Genomic DNA, 25,297 nt, shown 5'->3' on the forward strand with positions numbered 1-25,297 from the left:
GTGACCGTAGCTAGGGCAGAGACTCAGGGTAGGAAAAGGGCCCAGGTCCTCATGAGCGCCAGATTCCCGGGGAAGGAGGGAGGACAGAGAGGAGGGTGATGAACTGGGGGAGCGCGCGCTGGGTGGGGGGGCGCGGGGCCTCGCCGCGGCCTTCCGATGCGGCCCCGCCCCCACGAGGGACGTGAAGACGCGGACCCCGCGCAGCGTGGGGACATGTGACCGACTGCAGAGGCCGCGCCGCCTCCCCCGTCCGAGGTCTGCGCGCTCCGCCGCAGGGTGCAGACCCGGGGCGCCCGCCTGGGTTTGGGGAGCAAGACCAGAGGCGGAGCCAGGGCGGAGCCAGCGCGCCCCGTCCCCCCTGAATCGAAAGCGAAACAGGGGCCGGGGAGGAAGGGCGGAGCCGGCCCCGAGGCACCGCCCCCTGCCCTGCGCGGCTGCTGGACCGACGGGCGCGCCCAGGTAGGGGGGCGGCTGAGCCGCGCAGTGCGGACCCTCACGGGGAACTGCGCCGCCGCCACCATGTCTCAGGAAGGTGTAGAGGTAAGAGATGGCTACAGCTGGGCCAGGGGCAGCCGCGACAGACCCCGAGGAGCGGCCAGGAGGTGCGGAGGGGGCTTCGCAGTTCCTGGGGACCCCCATCCTAGAACCCCAGATCCTTACCCCTGCCTGACGCTCGCCCCCCTTGAAAAGGAAAGTGACTCCCACGTTTCCCCAGAGCGAAATGAGGCCTCCCCGAGGAAAAGCGGGGGCTGCAGGGTCAAAGGTCAGAGGCCAGAGATAACCTGGCCTCCCCCCCACCTTAGGCTGGGACGCTCGCCCCAGTCTGCGCCCTCCTCCAAAGCACTGTGGGGACTTTGGCTTTTTCCAGGAAATGCCGTAGAGGGATGAAAGGGGGGGGGCAGCGGAGGCCAAAACCAAGGGTCAAGTTCGGGCCGGGAGAACCCTGCCTAGAGGTGGGGGAGGGATGATTGCCTTTCCCCTTCCCCCACCGGAACCCCCCTGTCCCCATCCCAGCTGGAGAAGAGCGTCCGGCGCCTCCGGGAGAAGTTTCATGGGAAGGTATCCTCCAAGAAGGCGGGGGCTCTGATGAGGAAATTTGGCAGCGACCACACGGGAGTGGGGCGCTCCATCGTGTACGGTGAGGCTGCGGGGGTCCCAGGCCTGGTGCGGGGACCGCGCGTGGGAGCGCCGAGGGGGCGTGGCCTAGGGAGAGGCGTTGAGATCACCTCCCCCGGAGGTCTCAGCCTCGGGGAGGCTCTGCGTCGGGGCTCTGGGTGGCCTGGAACTCCCACAGACCCTTCAAGGGCCCTTCCCTTATACGCACTCTTCCCCGCAGGGGTAAAGCAAAAAGATGGTCAAGAACTAAGTAACGATCTGGATGCCCAGGTAACCTGTCCCCTCCCCTCGCGAAGGACCGGGTCACGGGAGGGAAAGCAAGAGGGGGGACCCGACCCGTTCATGGTGACTGACCCTCCTCTGAAACAGGAGGGACCAGGCATTGTCTGTCCATAACTCATCACCCAATCTCACTTTTTCACCTCTCCATCATTTGTCCGGCCAGGGAGCCTGCAAACAGTAGGCGCTCATTATGTGCTGATTGTATTCAATGGGGGAGAGAGCCATGAAACTAGACAATGAAAGGAGCCAGGATTATTGCCATCGTAGGGGGGGCGCAGAGGTCAGAGAAGACTTACTGGAGGAGGAGGTACCAAGTCTTAAAGGATGGGGAGGAGTAAGCCCTGGGAGGGGAAAGGGAAAGAAAGGCAGGGGTCTTGGGGTGGGGGAGGGAATGGCATAAGCAAAGGCTGGGAGGTGGGGAAGGGTTGTTAGTGGCAGTCTCTAGAAAGGCTGGGATGAGCAGAGGATTGGGGAGGAGAGAGAGGCAGGGGAACGGAACCCTTGTGTTGAATGAATGAATGAATGAATGGCTTTGAAGCACAGGTGCATCATGGCTACTTTGCTTCTTTGACAGCTTTGGTGATGGGAACACTGTGGATTTAGCCTGCCTGAAAGGCTCAGTGTAGAGCCCTTAAAGAGTATAATAGGCTAGGCGCGGTGGCTCATACTTGCAATCCCAACACTTTGGGAGGCCAAGGCGGGCGGATCACCTGAGGTCTGGAGTTTGAGACCAGCCTGACCAACATGGAGAAACCCGTCTCTACTAAAAAATACAAAATTAGCTGGGCATGGTGGCGGATGCCTGTAATCCCAGCTACTCGGGAGGCTGAGGCAGGAGAATCGCTTGAACCCGGGAGGCGGAGGTTGCAGTGAGCTGAGATCACGCCATTGCACTCCAGCCTGGGCAACAAGAGCGAAACTCTGTCTCAAAAAAAAAAAAAAAAAAAAAATGCCAGGTGCGGTGGCTCACACCTGTAATCCCAGCACTTTGGGAGTCCAAGGCAGGTGGATCATGAGGTCAGGAGATCGAGACCATCCTGGCTAACATGGTGAAACCCCGTCTATACAAAAAATACAAGAAAAAAAAATTAGCTGGGTGTGGTGGCGGGCCCCTGTAGTCCCAGCTACTCAGGAGGCTGAGGCAGGAGAATGGCATGAACCCGGGAGGCGGAGCTTGCAGAGAGCCGAGATTGCGCCACTGCACTCCAGCCTGGGAGACAGAGCGATTCTCTGTCTCAAAGAAACAAAAACAAACAAACAAACAAAACCAGAGTATAATAAAACATGTATCATAGTCTACATTTATACATATAAAAGTATGATAAAAATGATAGCAGAGGGGCCACGTGTGGTGGCTCACGCCTGTAATTCCAGCACTTTGGGAGGTTGAGGTGGGCAGATCACTTGAGGTCAGGAGTTCGAGATTAGCCTGGCCAACACAGTGAAACCCTTTCTCTACTAAAAATACAAAAAATTAGCTGGGCGTGGTGGTGCATGCTTGTAATCCCAGCTACTTGGGAGGCTAAGGCAGAAGAATCACTTGAACCTGGGAGGCAGAGGTTGCAGTCAGCCGAGACTGTGCCATTGCACTCCAGCCTGGGCGACAAGAGCGAAACTCCGTCTCAAAAATATAATAATAATAATAATAATAACAATAATAATATTAGCAGAGGGTAGCATTCATTGAGTACTTCCCACATGGCAAGACTCCAGGAATTGATTTATTTCATCGCCACATTGACCCCAGGAGACAGGTCCTATTATTTATCCCCATTTCACAAAGAAACTGAAGCTGAAGTCACTTGCCAGCAAGCAGGTGGCAGCTGCGATTTGAACCCTGGCCACCTGGAGTCAGAGCCTGGGCTCTAACATGCCTGTCAGTGGGAACCCAGGGGGCAGGGAGTGGCTTGCCCAAGTCCCCACAGCTGGAAGTGATACAGCTGGGATTCGAACCCACATCTCTCACAATCCAGATCCCCACCACTTAGCCGAGCACAACGTGGCCTCAAAGGGGCGATATGTCACAACACCAACAAGCATGTGGCATTTGCAGGCAGGAAGTCAGTACGGGGTCAGGCTGGCCTCACTCAGGCAAGCCCTCCCCTAAGCCTCAGTTTCCCCATCTGAGCAATAAGGTAACAGGTGTGCCCACTTCTCAGGGCTGCTATGAGGACAGCCGAGGCCACACACCTGGCTCTCAATAAGTGAGTAGTGCTCTGTGAGCTCCTGGCGAGTTAGGGGCACCCTACTCTCCTTGCGGCCGGGGGCCTCCCCCAGCAAACGGGTGGAAAGAGGCCTGAGCCCCATCCCCAGTTTCTGCCCCTGCTATCTCCACCCAGGATCCACCAGAAGATATGAAACAGGACCGGGACATTCAGGTGAGTTGGTGGCTAGGGCTTGGGATGGGGAAGTGGGGAGGGGGACATCTGCAGGCACAGAAGGATGTCCATTAGGGCAGGAGGGGAGATATTCACTGGGGCAGGAAGAGGACTCGTCTGTACGGAAAGGAGGGCTGATGCTCATGTTGGTGCAGAAGGGGTGACACCCCCCCCACCTCATCCCCACCTGCCCCATTCCACAGGCAGTGGCGACCTCCCTCCTGCCACTGACAGAAGCCAACCTACGCATGTTTCAACGTGCCCAGGATGACCTTATCCCTGCTGTGGACCGGCAGTTTGCCTGCTCCTCCTGCGACCATGTCTGGTGGCGCCGTGTGCCCCAGCGGAAGGAGGTGATGACCCAAAACTTAACCTTGACTTTGACTGTCCCGAACTCCACTCCTGACTCCCATCCTCAGTGACTGTACCTCTGACCTAAGGATTTCAATCACTGAGAGTCCAATCCCTGACGTCCAAACTTAGAGCTCAGCCTTGATCTCTGATCCCAACCCCTGACCCAGGACTGGACTTCTGACCTTAAATGTGAGAAGCCCAATACCTCCTTACCCCAGAGCCTGACCCTTGACCCACAATTGAACAGCTACTACAGAAATCAAGCCTGACCAGGCGCAGTGGCTCATGGCTGCAATCTCAGTGTTTTGGGAGGCTAAGTAGGGAGGATCGCTTGAACTTAGGAGTTTGAGACCAGCTTGGGTGACAGGGCGAGACCCTGTCTCCAAAAAAAAATTTGTTTTGAAGACATGGGGTCTCGCCCTGTCACCCAGACTGGAGTACAGTGGCGGGATCGTAGCTCACTGCAGCCTCCACCTCCTGGGCTCAGGTGATCCTCCCACCTCAACCTCCCAAGTAGCTGGGACTACAGGCCTGTGTCACCACACTTGGCTAATTTTTGTATTTTTATTGTGTGTGTGTGGAGATGGGGTTTTGCCATGTTGCCCAAGCTGGTTTCAAACTCCTGGGCTCAAGCAATCTACTGCCTCAGTCTCCCAAAGTGCTGGGATTACAGGCATGAGCCACTGCACCTGGCAAAAAAAAATTTTTTTAATTAGCTGGGAGTGGTGATGTGTCCCTGTGGTCCCAACTACTCAGGAGGCTGAGGTGGGAGGATAGTTTGAGCAGGTGGGGATGAGGTCGAGGCTGCAGTGGGCCATGATCACAACCCTGCATTCCAGCCTGGGTGACAGAGCGAGACTCTGTCTCTAAAAAAAAAAAAAGAAAGAAAGAAAAGAAACCAAATCTGACCTCAAAAACACAGCCCCAAATCTGGCCTCTGAACCTCCTGACCAGTAGTTCACTTCTGGTCAATGCTTAACTAGTTCTTGCAAAAGAGGCAGGAAGCCAAGATGTGTAGTGTTTGCCAATTTCTGTGGTGTAAATATTCCCACCATGGTCAATATCAGGCTACCCACGTGAAGTCACTGATTGAGTTGGGTTGCTCAAGCTGAGGCCAGCCACTGCAGCACACTGCTAGCCCTGACCCCAACCTCAGACACCTCTGACAATCCTTGGTCCCCTCTCTGTACCTCCCTCCCCACCACCACCAGGTGTCCCGGTGCCGGAAATGCCGGAAGCGCTACGAGCCAGTGCCAGCTGACAAGATGTGGGGCCTGGCTGAGTTCCACTGCCCGAAGTGTCGGCACAACTTCCGGTGAGGGCGCTGACCCCCAGCTCCCCCTCAGCCCTGCCCTACCCCAGCCCTGCCCCTCCCTGCCCTGGCCCCACCCTGGCCCAGCCTCGCCCTCGGACCCTCACAGCCCTGCCCGCCCCCAGGGGCTGGGCACAGATGGGGTCCCCGTCCCCCTGCTACGGGTGCGGCTTCCCCGTGTATCCAACACGGATCCTCCCCCCGCGCTGGGACCGGGACCCGGATCGCCGCAGCACCCACACTCACTCCTGCTCAGCTGCCGACTGCTACAACCGGCGAGGTGAGGCTCTTCTCCCCCAGCAGCCTGGACAGTCTTTGTCCCCTTCTGTGCCTTTAAGTCCCCAAATCTCCACTCAGTCCACTTCATCTCCCACAGCAGCAGCCACTGCTTCCACATGGCTTCCATGACCCCCCCAGTCTCCGTGGTCTTGCCCACGAGGCTCTGAGGTTTCACCCCAGTGGCCCATGCCTGAGGGTCCCCATGGCCTCTGCCCCCATGGTCTCTGGGTTTGGGGCCCCTGTTTTGTCCCCTGTAATCTCAGGTGACCCCCATGTCCCCGGGTCTCCTGTATCTTTGACATCCCTGAATGTCCAGTTGCGCTGGTCCCCGTATCTTGTGGTCTCAGCTCCTCCCTAGAGCCCCGGGTGGCCTAAGTCCCCTCCTCCCCAGACTCTCATGGGACCTCCAGCCCCATGTCTGCAGCACCTCTCCCTCCCTAGAGCCCCACGTGCCTGGGACATCCTGTGCTCACCCCAAGAGCCGGAAGCAGAACCACCTGCCCAAAGTGCTCCACCCCAGCAACCCTCACATTAGCAGTGGCTCCACTGTGGCCACCTGCTTGAGCCAGGGCGGCCTCCTGGAAGACCTGGACAACCTCATCCTGGAGGACCTGAAGGAGGAGGAGGAAGAAGAGGAGGAGGTGGAGGACGAGGAGGGCGGGCCCAGGGAGTGACCCCTGCCGGGTGCAGATACAAACCAGACACGGTCTGTGGCTACTTTGTGTTATTATAAGATATGAGTGACCTTGGGGAGCCATCTGGGGCCAAGATATTAACGGGGGATTCTTGGGTCCCATTTTCAGTGCCCAGGGTCACAGATCCACAGTGGGAAGTTCTGTGGGACACATTGGCACTGAGCCACAAAGAAGGTGTGGCCAGAACAACTTGGGCTCCTGCTGACCAATGTCCCCTGGGGCCTAGGGGACAGAGGAACAGAGAGTCACAGCTTCAGGGGCCGAATGAGCATGGCGGCCTTCCTGAGAGAGTATGCCCCACCACGAAACTCAGCCCAGTAGACACCATCCTGGTAGCGGCTTCGGTAGTGGCCGCCGTGGTGCCACACACCGTTGAGGTTGGAGTGGGCACAGGCATGGTACCACCAGCCTCCCCGCTGGTACAAGGCACAGTTACCTGAGGGGAGAGAGAGAGTCCATGTCCTCTCACCAGAATAAAAGCCTCTACCCGCACCTCACAGTGCAAGGCTTTTGCCAGGCATCCCCTGGCCCCTCCCATTCTTATTGAATACAAGCCCTGATCTTCCATCTCCTCAGCAAAAAAATAGGAGCCCTGGCCCCCCAACTTTCTTCAGAGTAATAGCCTTAATTCCTTCCCTATCTCCTTACCAAAGTACAAGTCACACCTTTCCCACCTTTTCTGCAAACTAGGAGTCTACCGTTCGTTCCTTTATTAAAGAAAATTATCTACTTCCTTTCTAGAATAAGAGTACTAGCTCTCACCCTCTGCCCTTCACGTGGAGTCTTGATTCTTTTTTTGCCTCATCAGAGAAGGAATCTGGACTCCCCATCTTCCCACCAGGATAAAAGTCCTGACCTTTGTTCTCTTGACAGAATAAAAGCTTGCTTATCCTGATACTTACCAAAGGGGCGTCTTACCTACCCTACCTCCTTTCATTCCCTCACAAGGAGTCCCACCTCCCCTATCCTCCCACCAGAATAAGAGTTCTCCTTACCAGAATAGGAGTCTCGGTCCCTATCCACGGTGCTGAAGGGCTTGTCATTGTGCCAGGAAAGAGAGTCTCCAGCATCACCATGGTACTGGCCAAGCCGCAGGCGGTAGTGGTCACTCTCGGGTTCCAGAGAGAAGCCATCATAGTGGGCACGTGCTCCACGGCCCCCCCAGTCCTCCAGGAGGACCAGCAGCTCATGGTCCCCACGGCTGGTCAGCTGATACACGGGTTCAAGGCCCAGCCAGTATTCTCCATCTGGCCGCCCAAAGCCCGCCTGGCAGGGCAGGAAAGTCAGGAAGCCAGAACAGGCTCCCTCCCCTTCCCTGCCTCTGCCCACCTGTGCCCACCTTATAGTGCTGCCAGGTAGTGAAGAAGTTGACTGAACCATCTTGCCTCCGCTGGATCACAGTCCAGCCTCCACCCTCCAGCTGCTGCTCACACCATACTGACACCACATGACGGCCCAGTCGCAGTTCATACACTCCACTCTGTTCATGGCCTGCCTGGTGGGCCTCTGCACAATCCTGCCATGGGCCTGTGGGCACAGGGATATGGGGGAGGCACAGCCTGGGCTGACCAATCCCTTACTGGAGCAAGAGTCGAGATTCTCACAGGTCCCCTCACCAGAATAAGAGTCCTGCCTCTCCTACTTTTCTACCAAAGAGTCCTGCCTCTCCCATTTCCTCACCAGAATCCGAGCTCCAATAGCCATTTCCTTACCTAAGAATCTGGGTCCCTTGTCTCTAACCAGAGGAAATGTCAAGTCTGGGGTTCTTTTTTTTTTTTTTGAGACGGAGTCTCACTCTGTTGCCCAGGCTGGAGTGCAGTGGCACGATCAGGGCTCACTGCAACCTCTGCCTCCTGGGTTCACGCCATTCTCCTGCCTCAACCTCCCGAGCAGCTGGGACTACAGGCACCCGCCACCATGCCCAGCAAATTTTTTGTATTTTTAGTAGAGATGGGGTTTCACCGTGTTAGCCAGGATGGTCTTGATCTCCTGACCTCGTGATCTGCCCGCCTCGGCCTCCCAAAAAGTGCTGGGATTACAGGCGTGAGCCATCGTGCCCGGCTAACTCTGGGGTTCTTAAACCCTAGTTTTTTATGGTCTCCTCACCATTACCAAAGTAGCAGTCCTAAATCTACCATCGCCTCACTAAAATAAGAGTCCCTCCTCTTCTATTTCTTGTTTCTCCTATTTTCACACCTTAGAAGTTTGGTCTTATTTTTAATCAGAATAAGAGTATCATTTCTTCCGGTCCTCTCACAATGAGAGAAATCTGCCACTAAAATCCTGACTCCTCAATTTTCCTCTACCCACAATTCCTCAGCCCTAATATTGACTCACCCACAGGCTTGGTGGGGACAGCAGGGTGACCTGCAGGCATGGGAGAAGCCAGGGGCTCCTGCTGTCTCTGGGTCTGGTCTCTCTGTGGCTCTGGGGCTGGGTCCAGCATCCTACTGGTGTCATTGGTGCTACCCACAAGACGGACCGGAACCACAGGGACCAGTGGGGGTGGCGGCAGGACCTGGGGTGACAGAGAAAGTCAGGTGTAATTGCACTAACCCTCAGGCCAGGAGGCCTGGTCTCAGGGGCAGAAATGGTGGATAAATCTCCCAGCTCCCAAATGACCTGGACATCTGGCAGTGGGGGTGTCCCAGCCCTAGGAATGATCCTCCCCACAAGCTAAACAACTTGGCTTTAAAGTGCAGACAGGCTGGGCGCGATGGCCCACGCCTGTAATCCCAGCACTTTGGGAGGCCGAGGCGGGTGGATCACCTGAGGTCAGGAGTTCGAGACCAGCCTGACCAACATGGTGAAACCTCCGTCTCTACTAAAAATACAAAAAAAGTTAACTGAGTATGGTGGCTCACGCCTGTAATGCCAGCTACTCGGAAGGTTGAGGTAGGAGGATCGCTTGAACCTGGGAGGTGGAGGTTGCAGTGAGCCAAGATCGCACCGCTGCACTCCAGCCTAGGCGGCAGAGTGAGACTCCATCTCAAGAATAAAATTAAAAAAATAAAGTGCAGACGGAGCTGGGCTTAAATACCGGCTCTTGGTGCTCATGGCTTAACTGATCTGTGCCCCAGCCTCCTCTGTAAAGTAGGGATAATAAGAACACATCCAACAGTATCTAACTTACTGACTCCTCTCACCAACCCTGTAATGTAGGGACTGTCACAGGGCAACATTTTCTTATCCCAAACCCAGACCCGGACACGTTCCAGAATTCAGAATAACACGGCTGGATTTAGACACAGTGACACAGGGAGAGTTATGTATATGCATGTGTTATAGAATATACATAACACTCCTAAAGGGGTTTTGGTCTTTACGTGATAATGATATGCTTAATTATAGGATCCTATGACTATTCACATTAAGTGGTTAAGTAAAGACTATAAATAGCCACCAGTCACTTTTTGACACAAATAAGTTATCAGAAAGGGCGAGTAGGAATCCGGTTTTCAGGGTTTTGCGGATTTCAGAACTGTGGATAAGAGATCGTGGGGTTGCAAAAGCCCCATTTCACAGACGATGCTGTTCTGCGGGGAGGCTGCGAGGTTACCTGCTGCTGCCCGCCCGCGCCTCCCGGGCACAGGCGCTCCAGGCGGGCGATGAGACTGCTCTGCTGGGTGACGAGCTGCGCCAGCTCGCGGAACTTGACGTCCAGCTGGTGGAAGCGGGCGGCGGCGCGCTGAGCCTCGGCGGACGCGTTAAGCACGCGCTCCCCTAGCAGCGCCAGCGCCGCGGCAGGCTCCGCCCCCAGATCCGACCCCAGGCCCGCCCCGGGCCCCGCCTCGTGCTGCAGCTGCGCGCGCAACTGGCCCAGGCGCGCGCTCAGGCCGCGGCTCTCCTTGCGCAGCGCGCGCACCTCGCCGGCCACGGCGCCGTCGGCCGCCGCCAGCCTCTGCAGCTCGCGTAACAACTCCTCGTGGCGGCCGACGCGCATGCGCAGCGCTGACAGCTCGCTGGCGTTGGCGGCCTCGGGCGCCGCCCGCGTGGACGCGGGGCCGCTCCAGCACACGGCGCCGGTGAACTTCTGCGGGGGCAGCACGAAGGTGTAGGTGCAGCGCGGAGCGCCCGCCCGCGCCCACCACGCGCCCAGCAGGAGCAGCAGCTCTAGCGCACGCAGCCAGGGCTTCCCCATCGCGGCGGACCTGCAGGCAGAGGAGAAATGGGAGGAAGACGGGGTGCTGGAGCCCAGGCAGACCCTTCTGCTTCCACGCGGGGATGCGCGCGTCTACACCCGCGGTGTCCCGGGCTCATAATTCCAGTCCCCATCTCATTCCCCCCGCGGCTGGAGTGCCCCAGGGTGATCCCACTCTGGCTTCAACACCGAGCTCCTGGCGCCAGGCCGGATGACGCATCTCATGCATTCATTCATTCGACAGGGAGGCCAGGAGCGGTAGCTCACGCCTGCAAGCTCAGCACCTTGGGAGGCCGAGGCGAGAGGATCGCTTGAGACCAGGAGTTCGAGACCAGCCTGGGCAACATGGGGAGACCCCTGTCTCTACAAAAAAATTAAAAATTAGCCAGACGTGGTGGTGCACACCTCTGATCCCAGCTGTTCGGGAGGCTGAGGCAGGAGGATCACTTGAGCCCAGGAGTTCAAGGCTTTAGTGAGCCAAGATCGCTCCCCTGCACTCCAGCCCGGGCAACAAAGTGATACCCCATCTCAAAAATAAATAAATAAGAACAAAAACAAGGCTGATGGGGCAGTTCAGGCCGGTAATTCCAGCACTTTGGGAGGCCGAGGCGGGCTGATCACTTGAGCCTAGGAGTTGGAGACCAGCCTAGACAACACAGAGAGACCCTGTCTATACAAAAAATACAAAAATTAGCTGGGCATGGTGGCAAGGGCTTGTCATCCCAAGATCGCCTGAGCCCAGGAGTTCCAGGCTGCAGTGAGCTGTGATCACGCTACTGCACTCCAGCCTGGGCGACAGAGCAAGACTCTGTCTAAAAAAAAAAAAAAAAAAGCAGTCACTAGGCACAAATGTGTGCCAGCCCCCTTTCTAGGCACTGGGAATACATTTAGGAACAAAACAGACAAAAATCCCTCCCCTGGTGGGCAAAAAAAATACGTACTGTATAGGATGAATAGAGTATATTAGACAATGTTAAATGCTAAAAATAACAGTAGGGCTGGGCGCAGTGGCTCACTCCTGTAATCCCAGCACTTTGGGAGGCCAAGGCAGGTGGATCACGAGGTCAGGAGATCAAGACCATCCTGGCTAACACAGTGAAACCCCGTCTCTACTAAAAATACAAAAAATTAGCTGGGCATGGTGGCGGGCACTTATAGTCCCAGCTACTCGGTAGGCTGAGACAGGAGAATGGCGTGAACCTGGGAGGCAGAGCTTGCAGTGAGCCAAGATCGCGCCACTGCAGTCCAGCCTGGGTGACAGAGCGAGACTCCGTCTCAAAAAAAAAATAAAATAAAATAATAAAAATAAAAATAACAGTAGGACTGGTGAGGCGGCTCAGGCCTGTGTTAAGGCAGGAAGACTGCTTGAGGCCAGGAATTCAAGCCAGACTCCAGACTGGGCAATGTATCCAGACCATGTCTCTACCAAAAAAAAAAAAAAAAAAGAGGAACTGCAAGTGCACAGAACCACATCTGGCTAATGTTTAAATTTTCTGTAGAATCAGGGTCTTGCTATGTTGCCCAGGCTGGTCTCCCCTGGCCTCAAGTGATCCACCTCTGCCTCCCAAAATGCTGAAATTACAGGTGTGACCCACCATGCCCTGCTAATTTTTAAACTATTTCGTAAATCTGGGCTCAGTGGCTCACACCTGTAATCCCAGCTCTTTGGGAGGCAGAGGCGGGAGGATCGATTGAGGCCAGGAGTTTGAAGCTGCAGTGAGCTATGATTGCAGCATTGCACTCCAGCCTGGGGACAACAGAGCAAACTCTGTCTCTTAAAACAAAACAATAACAAAAAACAGCAAACTAGGTAAAGAATATGGAGGTCTGTGCAGGGGCAGCTTGAGAGGAGGGGGTTGCCTAAAGGGAAGGCCTGGTGGAGGAGGAGACCTAAGTGCAAAAGCTCTGAGACTGGACCCTGCCTGATGTATTAAAGCAACCTGGGAGAGGTTAAAGCAAAAGCAAAGGGAGGCGAGGTGCTGTGGCTCATGTCTGTAATCCCAGCAGTTTGGGAGGCCAAGGTGGATGGATCACCTGAGGTCAGGAATTCGAGACAAGCATGACCAACATAGTGAAACCCCGTCTCTACTGAAAGTACAAAATTAGCCAGGTGTGGTGGTACAGGCCTGAAATTTCAGCTACTTGGGAGGCTGAGGCAGGAGAATCGCTTGAACCTGGGAGGTGGAGGTTGCAGTGAGCCGAGATCGCACCACTGCACTCCAGCCTGGGCAACAAAAGCAAAACACTGTCTAAAACAAACAAAAAACAAAAACAAACAAAAAAAAGGCAAAGGGAGCAGGGTGCAAGGAGGTGAGGTGGGGTGGGGGAAACGTCTCACTAACTGCCTTCCCATCAGTCGGATATTGGAAACCCCATCTTCCACGTCCTGGGACCAAAATCCCAGCAGATCCAACCCATCTCAGCAGATCTAATCCATCAGCCAGACCTGTCTGCTCTTCTGTTTAGATCCTGAATTCCTCCACGTCCCCGCTACTCCCCACTGCCCCCAGACCCTCCCTGAATTCCCAGCTCGAGACACCATCTGGATGACAGCAGCTGCCTCCCTGCTCTCTGGATTTCCATCCTCAACCCCAGGTCTAGTCTCCCTGACAGCAGCCAGAGGGCGCCTGTGAACATCTGAGTCAGTTCACCTCCCTCCCTCCCTCCTCTGCCCTGAATCCTTCTTGGCTCCCACCTCCTTTAGAGGAAAAGCCCAAATCCACCCATGGTCCATAAAAAGTTGCGCTATCTCCAGCCTGGGCGACAGAGTGAGACTCCGTCTCAAAAAAAAAAAAAAAAAAAAAAAAAGTTGCGCTATCTCGGTGGCTCACGCCTGTAATCCCAGCACTTTGGGAGGCGGAGGCGGGCGGATCACGAGGTCAGGAGATCGAGACAATCCTGGCTAACACGGTGAAACCCCGTCTCTACTGAAAATACAAAAAAATTAGCCGGGCGTGGTGGTGGGTGCCTGTAGTCCCAGCTATTCGGGAGGCTGAGGCAGGAGAATGGCATGAACCCGGGAGGTGGAGCTTGCAGTGAGCCGAGATAGTGCCACTGCACTCTAGCCTGGGCAACAGAGCGAGACTCCGTCTCAAAAAAAAAAAAAAAAGCTTGCACTATCTGCCATATCCTCTCTTGCCCTCACTCCTCCCATGCCCATCCTCACACGAAGCAAGTTCCAGCCTCAGGTCCTTTGTACCTGCTGTTTTTGCAGCCTGGAACATTGTTCACAATTTAACATCATTCCCTTCCTATCCTTATTCAAGTCTCAGCAGTGCTCCTTGAACAGCAGATTTAGGGTTGTACCTCCATATACAAGCTCGCTCGCTCTCTCTCTCTCTCTCCCCCACCCCCTCTTTTTTTTTTTTTTTTTTTAGACGGAGTCTCGCTCTGCAATCTCAGCTCACTGCAACCTCCACCTCCCGGGTTCAAGCGATTCTTGTGCCTCAGCCTCCCAAGTAGCTGGGATTACAGGCATGTGCCACCACACCCAGCTAATTTTTGTATTTTTAGTAGAGACAGGGTGCCTGGTCAACAGGTGAAATCCCGTCTCTACTAAAAATACAAAAAATTAGCTGGGCGTGGTGGCGCATGCCTGTAATCCCAGCTACTCAGGAGGCTGAGGCAGAAGAATGGCTTGAACCTGGCAGAGGTTGCAGTGAGCTGAGACTGCACCACTGCCTTCTAGCCTAGGCAACCTGGTGAGACTCCATCTAAAAAAAGAAGAAAAAAAAAAGAGACAGAGTTGGGCTCTGTTGCCCAGGCTAGAGTGCAGTGGAGCAATCACAGCTCACTGTAGCCTCCAACTCCTGCACTCAAGTGGTCCTCCTGCCTCAGCCTCCTGAGTGGTTGGAACTACAGGTGCGCACCACCATGTCCAGCTACTTTTTTGTAGGGAGGGGGTCTCACTGTATTGCCCAGGCTAGTCTCAAACTCCTGGGCTCAAGTGATCCTCCCACCTTGGACTCCCAAACTGCTGAAATTACAGATGTGAGCGACCACACCGGCCCTAAACCTACACTTCTTGATGCCTGTACAAGCACACATTGCCTCATTCATGCATTCAACCACAGATGCCTTGAGTGTCTGTTGTGTGCCAGGGATGCTGTTTTAGGCAATGAGGACACAGCCTTAACCCAAACAGACAAAATTCCTGCCCTTGCAGAGCTGACATTCAAGTTGGGAGAACAGAGAAATAAGTCAAACAGCCGCTAGGTAGGTCAGAGGGTAATCGTGCTCAGCAGAAAAATGGAAAAGGAAAGGGGGTGACAGTCCTGGGGGTGGGGGACATTTAATAGAGGAATCAGGACTGGGTGTGCTGGCTCACGCCTGTAATCCCAGCACTTTGGGAGGCCGAGGTGCCTGTAATCCCAGCACTTTGGGAGGCTGAGGCGGGAGGATCACTTGAGGCCAGGAGTTTGAGACCAGCTTGGTTAACGTGCCGAAACCCTGTCTCTGCTGAAAATACAAAAATTAGCCAGGTGTAGTGGCACGCACCTGTAGTCTCAGCTACTCAGGAGGCTGAGGCACAAGAATCACTTGAACCCAGAAGGCAGAGGTTGCAGTGAGCCATGATTGCGCCACTGCACTCCAGCCTGGGCAACAGAGCGAGAGACTCTGTCTCAAAAAAATAAAATAGAGGACTCAGGAAAGGCCTCACAGAAGAAGTGACACTTGACCATGAACAGTGCCTCATGCCTGTAATTTCAGCACTTTGGGAGGCCAAGGTAGGAGGATTGCATGAGCCTAGGAGTTTGAGACCAGCCTGGCCAACACGGTGAAAGCCGATTTCTACTAAATATAAAAATAAAAATAAAATAAAGGATAAGTGACACTTTCGCAAAGACCTGAAGGAAGAGAGAGAAGAGGAAGAGCATTCCAGGCAGAGAGAACAGGCAGGTGCAAAGGCCCTGAGATTGCACCCAAGAAATGGCAGAAAGGGGCTAGGAGCGGTGGCTCATTCCTGTAATCTCAGCACTTTGGGAGGCTGAGGCGGGAGGATTACCTGAGGTTGGGAGTTCAAGACCAGCCTGGCCAACATGGTGAAACCCCGTCTCTACTAAAAATACAAAAATTAGCTGGGCATGGTAATGCATGCCTGTAATCCCAGCTACTACTCAGGAGGCTGAGGTGGGAGAGTCGCTTGAACTCAGGAGGTGGATGTTGCAGTGAGCCAAGATGGCACCATTGCACTCCAGCCTGGGCGACAGAGCAAGGTTCAAAAAAAAAAAAAAAAAAAGTTCGGGCACGGTGGCTCACGCCTGTAATCCCAGCACTTGGGAGGCCGAGGTGGGTGGATCACGGGGTCAGGAAATCAAGACTATCCTGGCTAACACGGTGAAACCCTGTCTCCACTAAAAATACAAAAAAAAAAAAAAAAAAATTAGCCGAGCGTGGTGGCGGGTGCCTGTAGTCCCAGCCACTCTGGAGGCTGAGGCATGGGGATGGCGTGAACCCGGGAGGTGGAGCTTGCAGTGAGCTGAGATCGCGCCACTGCACTCCAGCCTGGGTGACAGAGCGAGACTCCGTCTCAAAAAAAAAAAAAAAAGGAAATGGCAGAAATGTCTATGAGGCCAGAACAGAGAGGAGGGAAGCAGAAGGAGGTAAGACGTGACAGGGCAAAGTGTGAAGGGTCCTGTGGGCCCGGAGGAGGACTTGGGTTTTACTCTGAGTCAGGTAGGAGCCATGGAGGGTTCTGGGCTGGAGATGGCCACATTTACTTCCGGACTCAGACACCAAGCAGAGCTCACAAGGGTCCGGGGGTGGGGTCCTCTCTTTGTCTCCTGATCACTGACACGCCCCACCCCCTACAACAGAGATTGACCAACCCCCCAGAACTGGGACATATGTATAACACCCACTGCCTTTCACACTCTCAGCCTGGGGTGGCAGGATGGCCTGGGGGCCCCCAAGCCAAGCTATGGTCGGAGTTTCCCCACAGTGAGAATCAACCTCCACCTACCTTCCCACCCCCTCACCTCTGTTGCCCAAGACCCTGAATCCAGCGAAGCTCACCAAACACACAAGAAGTCCAAGGAAGAGCCGAGGGTCCAGTGGGGCCTCTGAGCTAGAGAAGGGGAGAGGGCAGTGGGACAGAGGGAGAGAGGAACCTTGGTAACCACTCCCCAGCCCCCAGAGCCTGGGAGTGGAGCTGGGATGCTGGGCCCAGGAGCCCAAACTATAAATATTTAGCATTTCCCGAGTGAGAAATGAGACAGAATTGCCAGACACCCCTGCCCAGGCCACCAGAGCCTGATAACACAGGTCAGTGTCCTGGACATCCCTCCCCTTCCCCCACACACTCCAATGCAGAGCCCAGAGTGTGGGAGGCTGCAGGCCCCAGGACAGCCAGGCGTGATCCCAGCCCCAGACACGCACACACCACACATAGAATGAGGAACATCTCTGGGGACTCAGCGTGTGTAGGGCTTGGCTCTAAACTCTCCACACCTTTTATGTATTTGATCCTCACAACCTGAGCTGGATTCTGTATGTACCCTCATTTTACGGCAGGGAAAACTGAGGCTCAGAGAGGGTAAGCGACTTGCCTGCGGTCACACAGCCAAAAAGAGACCAGGACAGGAGCCAGCCGAGGTAGCTTGACTCGGAAACTCACACATGTGCACCACAGCAGTCACACACATATGGGCACATAACAGAGCGGACACAAAGACACACACACGCACGCACACATGAACACCCAGCAAAAGTCTGGGTGCAGTGGCTCATGCCTGAAAGCCAGCACTTTGGGAGGCCGAAGCGGGCGGATTACCTGAGGTCAGGAGTTCGAAACCATCCTGGCCAACATGCTAAAACCCCGTCTCTACTAAAAATACAAAAATTAGCTGGGCGTGGTGGCATGCTCCAGTAATCCCAACTACTCGGGAGGCTGAGGCAGGAGAATTGCTTGAAGCCAGGAGGCGGAGGTTGCAGTGAGCCGAGATCGAGCAACTGCACGCACTCCAGCCTGGGCAACAAGACTGAAACTCCATCTCAGAAATAAATAAATAAATAAATAATAAATTGAAGAATTAATGAATAAAAATAAAAATAAATATAAAAGACACAGCTGTAAAATTTTAAATTGTGGTAGAAGCAGTATATTCTTAAAGTGAAAACCCTACCTCAGTTACATGTGATTTATGTTTTCTGGATTAATCTGGATTTTATAATTAGAAATAGAAATGTAAGGCTGGGCGCAGTGGCTCACGCCTGTAATCCCAGCACTTTGGGAGGCCGAGGCAGGCAGATCACGAGGTCAGCAATTCAAGACCAGCCTGGCCAAGATGGTGAAACCCTGTCTTTACTAAAAATACAAAGATTCGCCAGGCGTGGTGGCCCACGCCTGTAATCCCAGCTACTCAGGAGGCTGAGGCAGGAGAATCGCTTGAACGCGGCGGGGTGGAGGTTGCAGTGAGCCACTGCACTCCAGCCTGGGCGACAGAGTAAGACTCTGTCTCAAAAAAAAAAAAAAGAAAAGAAAAAGAAAAGAAAAGAAATAAAAATGTAAGATTTTGAGTCCACGTAATTATTTGTTGAAAATAATACAAGTCAGTATAATAGAGAAGCATTCATATATTCAACAGTGTAAGGCAGAACACCAGAGACCTTGGATTTGATAATTGATCTGATATCCTGGACAGTATTCATATGTACAGTGATAGCTATCTTTCTTTGTGTGTGTGTGTGTGTGTGTGTGTGTGTGTGTGTGTGTGTGTAGTTTTATGGTTCTGAGTTGGTGGCCAGTAAGTTCTATGTAGTGCTGGCACTTATTTAATTAACTATTCATGATTTTGTTAATACCTTGTTATAGAATTCAGGCATATATTTTTCAGCATAAGAAGCCAAGCACACCAGCTTGTCATTGGAGAGAATATATTAAGTGAGAAAAACATTCAGGAATCAGAGGTTTAACATGTTAAAGTTACTGCTAAACATTGTCATATTGGATCTGAACCTATCCTAATATATAACTATAAAGCTTGACTTCTGCATTGGAACTATGCTTTCATAAATAAAAGATATCTCGTTGATTAAAAAAATTTTAAAAAAGACACAGCTGGAAACATAACACAGTTTCAGGCAACAACTGTACGTTCCAAATATGGTCACACACACATTACAACTTAAAGGGAAATGGGGTGGGCTGAGTGGGTCTTTATCTGTGTGTCAGGCTTGTCCACATCCTGGTTCTTGTGATCACACAGTAGTGCACAGATACAAAACAGGTACACACAGGTGACACCCGGAAACCTATCCACCACACCACAGAGGTCCCCATCTGTCTCCCACACACTCGGTCACATTTTCACACAAGTCAAATCACACGAGGACGGAACTGGGGGAAGTAACCAAGCAGTCATTTCCCAGGGGTACAAAGAAACTCACGTAGAGCCCCGCAGAGCCCAGGCCCAGGGTCCGAGACCTGTCTGAAGGCCCCACCGACGACCAGCCACAGGCTGGGAGAGCCGCCTCCTTCTCCTGGTCTGCACCGTCCTGAGCTCCCGAGTAACTCGAGTGGACTCCAGGGTTGAAAGAGGAAATGGTCGTCCCAGATCTGAGAGAGGCTGCCAGGCTGGGCTCTGGGCCTGGGTTGGGGCCCCCACACTGGGCCCCTCGGCCCCCCACCCTCAGCCCCTTCTGGCTTCCCCAATGGCAGTAGAGAGGGAGGGAACTTCGTAAGTCACAGAGAGGGGCTGAAGAATACACAGAGTCAGACAGATGGAGATGGGAGAGGCATAGGGAGGTGGGAGAGACATAGGGAGATGGCAGAGATAGGGAGAGACGGGGAGATGGGGAGAGACAGAGAGAGATGGGAAGATGGGGAGAGACACAGGGAGGCAGAAGAGAAGAAAGAAAGAGGGATGGGGCCAGACACAGAGAAAGGAAATTTCTTTAGTTTCCATCTTTAGTTATAAATGATGAAAGAGACAACTGATGACAGAGACAAAGTTACATGAGGGAGAAAGAGACAGGGGGAAGACGAGGGGGAGGGGAGACACATCTGGGGGAGAGGAGGAAGAATTGGGGTGCCAGAGAGAGCAAGGAGGGAGAGGAGGCCGATGGGGGAGGGGAGAGTAATGTTCAGCCCAGCGAGGGGGTGTCCCTTCCCCCCACTACAAGGTTTTGGGGAAGAAGCCAGAGGCCTGAGGCCAAGACTGAGGCTTTGAGCGGAAAGAAGGAGGGGGCGAGTTATTCACGAAACGCCCGCCTTGCCCTGAGTTTCCAGAAGGTGATGTGGAGTTTCCATCCCTCAGCCTGTCTGCAGACAGGGGTACCCAGGGAGGACAACTGGCCCAGAGGAGTTGCGGGACGAAAATGAATGATTGCCACAGTCATTCCCTCCGGTGGCTTCTCCCCAAGTACTTGGCGGCAGAGCGCCCAACATTGTGCATACATGATCGCTCCTAATTCGTGGGCCCGGGGGACATTATCAGCCTTACTTTGGGATATTTTAGGAGCCTCGGAATGCAGAAAGTGGTTTTAGCCCAGCTGGAGTAAATGGGCCAAAGCAGGATTCGAACCGGCGAATTAGTTTCTCTGCAGCCCGGAGCCGCGTAGCCCCGCCCCGATCTCCCTAGAAACTGGCACCCGTGTCTCCATAGCAACCGCTCCATCTGATTGCCCCTCCCCGCTCCCAGAGGCCACTAGTGCGCAGGCCCGCTTGATGACGTCACTACGCCGTGCAGGCTCTCAGGCGCCGGAAGTGAGCTGCGCGGCGCCGGAAGCGGCGGACGCAGGAGGCCTCGTGGAGGACACAGCAGCATGGGCCAGTCAGGGAGGGTAAGGGTCCGCAGCTTGGGAGGCAGGTGGCGCAGGTGGGGTCCCGGCCGAGGTCGCGGCGCTCACCGTTTGTCTCTCGCCGCCGCAGTCCCGGCACCAGAAGCGCGCCCGCGCCCAGGCACAGCTCCGCAACCTCGAGGCCTATGCCGCGAACCCGCACTCGTTCGTGTTCACGCGGGGCTGCACGGGTCGCAACATCCGGCAGCTCAGTCTGGACGTGCGGCGGGTCATGGAGCCGCTCACTGCCAGCCGTCTGCAGGTCTGTACCCCACCCCCAGCCCGCCTCCACCCACCCTCGGCCTAGTCTTCGTAGCTGCAGTAATGGCTCCCGCTATAAAACTGTGGGAGGCCTTAGTCTCCCCGGCTGGAAAAAGGGACCCTCATGGGGAGCATCATCTCTGTCTTTCAGGGCTTTTGCTGGGCTGGAGTGAGGGCGCGCAGCTTGGGAGATAGTTGGTCGCCTAAGCCTGACGGTTAAGACTGGAATCTGGAGCCGGGCGTGGTGGCTCATGCCTGTATTCCTAGCATTTGGGGAAGCTGAGGCGGGAGGATCACTTGAGCCCAGGAATTCGAGACCAGCCTGGGCAGCATGGCAAAACCCCGTCTTTACAAAAAATAGAAAAATTAGCCAGATATGGTGGTGCGCGCCTGTGGTCCCGGCTACTCGGGAGGCTGAGGTGGGAGGATTCCTTGATCCCAGGAAATTAAGGCTGCAGTGAATCGAGATCGTGCCACTTCACTCCAGCCTGGGCGACAGGAGGAGACCGTGTTAGAAAAAAAAAAAAATGAGAGACTAGAATCTGGAGGCAGCAAAGCAGGGTTGGAAACTGACTTCTCCTCAGTACCTGAAGCAAGTTACTTAACCTCGCTGGGCGTGAGTTCGCTCATTTGTCAATGGGAAGATGCGCTGTGAGCAAGAGACAGAGTTAGAACTCAAATCCGCGTCCGATTGACTCTAAAGGCTAAGATCCTTTTGCTTATCTGGGCTTGTTGAAAGGGTCAGATGCAAGACAGACCATAACAGGATCTGCACCGTCAGCTTATAGTCGTCGCAACAAGGGATGAGCTATGTTTTCTCTTTTTCTTTTTGTCATTTCCAGGTTCGTAAGAAGAACTCGCTGAAGGACTGCGTGGCAGTGGCTGGGCCCCTCGGGGTCACACACTTTCTGATCCTGAGCAAAACAGAGACCAGTGTCTATTTTGTGAGTAAATGCCCTCACCCTTCATCTCCCCCAGACCCCCACTTCCCTTGTCTCTCATGATGAACACATATGCCTCTGAGCTGCTGTGATTTCTGGCTTCAAAGTAAACGCTCTGAAGAAGATATGGGGCAAAGGTGCCTACTCGCGGGCTCCTCTGCTAGACCCCTCCAGCGTCACTGATCTTTTCTTCTCCTGCAGAAGCTGATGCGCCTCCCAGGAGGCCCCACCTTGACCTTCCAGGTCAAGAAGGTGAGAGGGGTGGAGGTGGTACAAAGCCATGTGGGGTGAGAGCTGGACTTGGGGGGTGTCCGCAACCATGTGTGGTTGGTGGTCACCCCCTCCTCGCTCCTGCCCTACAGTACTCGCTGGTGCGTGATGTGGTCTCCTCCCTGCGCCGGCACCGCATGCACGAGCAGCAGTTTGCCCACCCACCCCTCCTGGTACTCAACAGCTTTGGCCCCCATGGCATGCATGTGAAGCTCATGGCCACCATGTTCCAGAACCTGTTCCCCTCCATCAATGTGCACAAGGTGGGTCTGGCCTGGCAAGGTGGCACGTATGTGGGGGGTGCAGCGGGTAGAGGTGCCACAGGCCCTCAGATGGATTGCTCACTCCTCCCAGCGCTGAGGCTGAGAGCTCCTGGGTCTGCTGAGTCCTGAGGTCAAATCCCACTCCTGTGTGTGATGATGCTGGGCAAAAGTGTCCAGAGATGCCCCCAGCGCTCCCCATCCCGCAAGCTGCACCTTTTCCAGCAGGTGGAAAGAAATACTGATGGAGCTCTATTTCCCGTGTGTGTTGAGTGCTGGGCTGAGCAGGATCGTAGCATCTGTTCTCGTGGCCCTGTTTTACGGAGGAAAGCTGCAGGCCCAGTGCTATGGCTCGGGCCTGTAATCCCAGTACTTTGGGAGGGTGAGGCAGGAGTATCGCTTGAAGCCAAGACTTTGAGATCAGCCTGTGCAACATAGTGAGACCCCATGTCTACAAAAAGTAGGTTTTTAAAAAGCCCAGTGTGGTGGTGCATGCCTATAGTACCAGCTACTGGGGAGGCTGAGGTGGGAGGATCACCTGAGCCCAGGAGGTCGAGGCTGCAGTGAGTTGTGTTTACACCACTCTGCTCCATCCTGGGTGACAAAGTGAGACACTGTCTCAAAAAAAAAAGCAAAACTGAGGCTGGCAGAGATGCTAAGTTTAGATTCCAGGGGGCAGGACTGGATTTTTAATTTCATGTGGCTCCTGAGTCCTAGCTCCTAATCCTTGTCACTAGTGACTCTCAGATGGGACTTACAAATTATATAAGATATCAGTCATCAGGGAGTCTAATACAGGCTCTGGGACCAGGATTTCTTCGTAAGCTTTTTTTTTTTTTTTTTTTTGGAGACAGAGTCTCGCTCTATTGCCCAGGCTGGAGTGCAGTGGCGCGATCTCATCTCACTGCAAGCTCTGCCTCCCGGGTTCATGCCATTCTCCTGCCTCAGCCTCCCTAGTAGCTGGGACTACAGGCACCCACCACCATGCTCCAGCTGATTTTTTTGTATTTTTAGTAGAGACGGGATTTCACCGTGTTAGCCAGGATGATCTCGATCTCCTGACCTCGTGATCCGCCCGCCTCAGCCTCCCGAAGTGCTGGGATTATGGGGTCTCTGTACGTTGGCCTTGAACTCCTGGGCACAAGCAATCCTGCAGCTTCCGCTTCCTGAGTAGCTGAGACTACAGGCATGTGCCACCACGTCCAACTCATTTTTCCATCTACTTTTTGTAGACATGGAGACTCGCTGTGTTGCCCAGGCTGGTTTTGAACTCCTGGGCTCAGGCAGTCCCCCCACTTCAGCCTCTGGAGTAGCTGAAACTGCAGGTACGAGCTGGAAGCAGCATTTCTAGCCAGTGTCACAGTCCACGAACAGTGTGTGTATCCCCCAAAGCCCCTACTTCCCCAAACTTTGCCATGAGTCTACTGGAGTATGGTGTCTTCCTCACCTTCTAGGTGAACCTGAACACCATCAAGCGCTGCCTCCTCATCGACTACAACCCCGACTCCCAGGAGCTGGACTTCCGCCACTAGTGAGTGTCCCAGCAGGATGGGAGATGAGGGGGTGCCGGGTGGGGGCCTCCACCTGCAGCTGATGAGAGCACTCCTGCTGAGACTCTGTGATTGCTCTGTCTCAAAGTAAACGCCCTGATGCACTGTGGGAAGGGTGAGATGGGGACCACCAGCCCCGTCACGTGACCGCCGACCATCCACTTGCCCCCGACCACCCCCTTAACCGTCCACTCATGTTCATGCAGTAGCATCAAAGTCGTTCCTGTGGGCGCGAGTCGTGGGATGAAGAAGCTTCTCCAGGAGAAGTTCCCCAACATGAGCCGCCTGCAGGACATCAGCGAGCTGCTGGCCACGTGAGGAGGGCATGGGGCGGAAGGCCACCGCGGCCCGGGGACCCCAGAACAGGCCTGGGAGCCTGAGCTCCCCCACTGAGCCCTGTATGTCCTACACACAGGGGCGCAGGGCTGTCGGAGAGCGAGGCAGAGCCTGACGGCGACCACAACATCACAGAGCTGCCTCAGGCTGTCGCCGGCCGTGGCAACATGCGGGCCCAGCAGAGTGCAGTGCGGCTCACCGAGGTGAGGCCCAGGGCAGGGGACCCCCGGGGTCCGCCAGTCCCAACGATGGGCTGACACTTCTCCCTCGTCCCCCCAGATCGGCCCGCGGATGACACTGCAGCTCATCAAGGTCCAGGAGGGCGTCGGGGAGGGCAAAGTGATGTTCCACAGTTTTGGTGAGGCCAGGGCCCACGGGGGTGGGGGGTCATGGGTGTGGAGCTGCACCCGGATCTTGGTGACCCGCGTCTCCTGGCTCAGTGCGCAAGACAGAGGAGGAGCTGCAGGCCATCCTGGAAGCCAAGGAGAAGAAGCTGCGGCTGAAGGCGCAGAGGCAGGCCCAGCAGGCCCAGAACGTGCAGCGCAAGCAGGAGCAGCGGGAGGCCCACAGGTCCAGGCAGGGCTGGGAAGGGCGGGGCTGAGGGGGGTCCCTGGGATGGGCGGCCACGTTGACCCCCACGCCCTCCTCCAGGAAGAAGAGCCTGGAGGGCATGAAGAAGGCACAGGTCGGGAGTGGTGATGAAGAGGCCTCTGGGATCCCTTCAAGGACAGCGAGCCTGGGGTTGGGTGAGGACGATGATGAACAGGAAGATGATGACGTCGAGTATTTCTGCCAGGCGGTGGGCGAGGCGCCCAGTGAGGGTATGGAGTGGGGTCTGCAGCAGGGCACCCAGAGCCTGTCCTTGTCCTTGGGGGCCCTGACACTGTCTCTCCCCACAGACCTGTTCCCCGAGGCCAAACAGAAACGGCTCACCAAGTCTCCAGGGCAGAAGCGGAAGCGGCGGGAAATGGATCGAGGCAGGGGTCGCCTTTGTGACCAGAAGTTTCCCAAGCCCAAGGACAAGCCCCAGGGAGCCCAGGCCAGGCGGGGGCCCAGAGGGGCTTCCCGGGATGGTAGGCGAGGCCAGGGCCGGGGCCACCCACGGAAGAGAGTGGCCTGAGCCCAAGCCGCACCGGAGCAGCGGATGGATTGAACGCCCCAGATTGGGGCCCGAGACGTGGCCCTCGGTTTCCTTTCATAAAGGAGTTGTGTCCCCAACCTTTCCACTCCAATAAAGAACTGAACTGGCAAGGGGTCCATGTCAGCGTTTGGGATGGGGCATTCTGGAGCCCTACAAAGCAACCCAGAGAGGCCTGGGCCGGCGACACCTGACAGTCCCTCC

The 25,297-nt window shown here is 54.9% G+C and overlaps 3 protein-coding genes and 2 non-coding genes across 11 annotated transcripts; 4 read left to right on the forward strand and 1 right to left on the reverse strand.

The window, feature by feature from the left end:
- The first annotated feature begins 218 nt into the window (after positions 1-218).
- Positions 219-7,311, forward strand: SHFL (shiftless antiviral inhibitor of ribosomal frameshifting). Of its 3 annotated transcripts, none has more exons than XM_063616074.1 (9): positions 219-540; positions 1,015-1,138; positions 1,337-1,386; positions 3,738-3,776; positions 3,980-4,129; positions 5,342-5,445; positions 5,676-5,722; positions 6,163-6,427; positions 6,525-7,311. In XM_063616074.1, exons 1-8 carry the CDS (start codon positions 520-522, stop codon positions 6,393-6,395), a joined length of 768 nt encoding a protein of 255 aa, XP_063472144.1. In that variant the 5' UTR covers positions 219-519; the 3' UTR covers positions 6,396-6,427; positions 6,525-7,311. The 3 variants fall into 3 exon arrangements, with proteins under 3 accessions (XP_063472144.1, XP_055093412.1, XP_055093411.1); XM_055237436.2 differs by having other exon boundaries at positions 221-540; positions 5,568-5,722; XM_055237437.2 differs by having other exon boundaries at positions 6,163-7,311.
- ANGPTL6 (angiopoietin like 6) lies at positions 6,431-20,143 on the reverse strand. Of its 4 annotated transcripts, XM_063616040.1 has the most exons (8): positions 20,001-20,143; positions 18,946-19,079; positions 16,536-16,624; positions 9,976-10,567; positions 8,754-8,934; positions 7,756-7,943; positions 7,412-7,682; positions 6,431-6,852 (listed from the first exon to the last, which is right to left on the reverse strand). In XM_063616040.1, exons 4-8 carry the CDS (start codon positions 10,555-10,557, stop codon positions 6,662-6,664), a joined length of 1,413 nt encoding a protein of 470 aa, XP_063472110.1. In that variant the 5' UTR covers positions 10,558-10,567; positions 16,536-16,624; positions 18,946-19,079; positions 20,001-20,143; the 3' UTR covers positions 6,431-6,661. The 4 variants fall into 4 exon arrangements, with proteins under 4 accessions (XP_063472110.1, XP_055093409.1, XP_063472109.1 ...); XM_055237434.1 differs by lacking the exon at positions 18,946-19,079 and having other exon boundaries at positions 20,001-20,118; XM_063616039.1 differs by lacking the exon at positions 20,001-20,143 and having other exon boundaries at positions 16,573-16,624; positions 18,946-19,749.
- Positions 20,144-20,149: 6 nt separating this feature from the next.
- On the forward strand, positions 20,150-25,206 carry PPAN (peter pan homolog). Of its 2 annotated transcripts, none has more exons than XM_055238216.2 (12): positions 20,150-20,340; positions 20,429-20,599; positions 21,441-21,542; positions 21,741-21,791; positions 21,902-22,072; positions 23,524-23,600; positions 23,829-23,933; positions 24,035-24,158; positions 24,235-24,313; positions 24,396-24,525; positions 24,607-24,776; positions 24,855-25,206. In XM_055238216.2, the coding sequence occupies exons 1-12, from the start codon at positions 20,323-20,325 to the stop codon at positions 25,073-25,075; spliced, it is 1,419 nt and encodes a 472-aa protein (XP_055094191.1). In that variant the 5' UTR covers positions 20,150-20,322; the 3' UTR covers positions 25,076-25,206. The 2 variants fall into 2 exon arrangements, with proteins under 2 accessions (XP_055094191.1, XP_055094190.1); XM_055238215.2 differs by having other exon boundaries at positions 20,224-20,340; positions 23,826-23,933.
- On the forward strand, positions 21,587-21,677 carry LOC129461350 (small nucleolar RNA SNORD105). The gene has a single exon (XR_008650501.1). It is a non-coding gene; the product is annotated as a small nucleolar RNA SNORD105 (small nucleolar RNA).
- On the forward strand, positions 23,650-23,729 carry LOC129461359 (small nucleolar RNA U105B). Its single transcript, XR_008650508.1, has one exon. It is a non-coding gene; the product is annotated as a small nucleolar RNA U105B (small nucleolar RNA).
- Positions 25,207-25,297: the final 91 nt, after the last annotated feature.

This window comes from Symphalangus syndactylus, chromosome 13 (genome assembly GCF_028878055.3).
Source record: "Symphalangus syndactylus isolate Jambi chromosome 13, NHGRI_mSymSyn1-v2.1_pri, whole genome shotgun sequence".
NCBI classification, from domain to species: Eukaryota; Metazoa; Chordata; class Mammalia; order Primates; family Hylobatidae; genus Symphalangus; species Symphalangus syndactylus.

Bases quoted from the DNA above. Each gene is read 5' to 3' on its own strand.
- SHFL (XM_055237436.2), top strand. From the start codon at position 520: ATGTCTCAGGAAGGTGTAGAG. The intron at 541-1,014 runs GTAAGAGATGGC...TCCCCATCCCAG, and splicing joins TGTCTCAGGAAGGTGTAGAG to CTGGAGAAGAGCGTCCGGCG. The intron at 5,723-6,162 runs GTGAGGCTCTTC...CTCCCTCCCTAG, and splicing joins CGACTGCTACAACCGGCGAG to AGCCCCACGTGCCTGGGACA.
- ANGPTL6 (XM_063616040.1), bottom strand. From the start codon at position 10,557: ATGGGGAAGCCCTGGCTGCGTGCGCTAGAGCTGCTGCTCCTGCTGGGC. The intron at 8,935-9,975 runs GTAACCTCGCAG...CTGTCACCCCAG, and splicing joins GCGCGGGCGGGCAGCAGCAG to GTCCTGCCGCCACCCCCACT. The intron at 7,683-7,755 runs GTGGGCACAGGT...CTGCCCTGCCAG, and splicing joins CTACCTGGCAGCACTATAAG to GCGGGCTTTGGGCGGCCAGA.
- PPAN (XM_055238215.2), top strand. The intron at 21,792-21,901 runs GTGAGAGGGGTG...CCTGCCCTACAG, and splicing joins TGACCTTCCAGGTCAAGAAG to TACTCGCTGGTGCGTGATGT. The intron at 24,526-24,606 runs GTCCAGGCAGGG...GCCCTCCTCCAG, and splicing joins GAGCAGCGGGAGGCCCACAG to GAAGAAGAGCCTGGAGGGCA.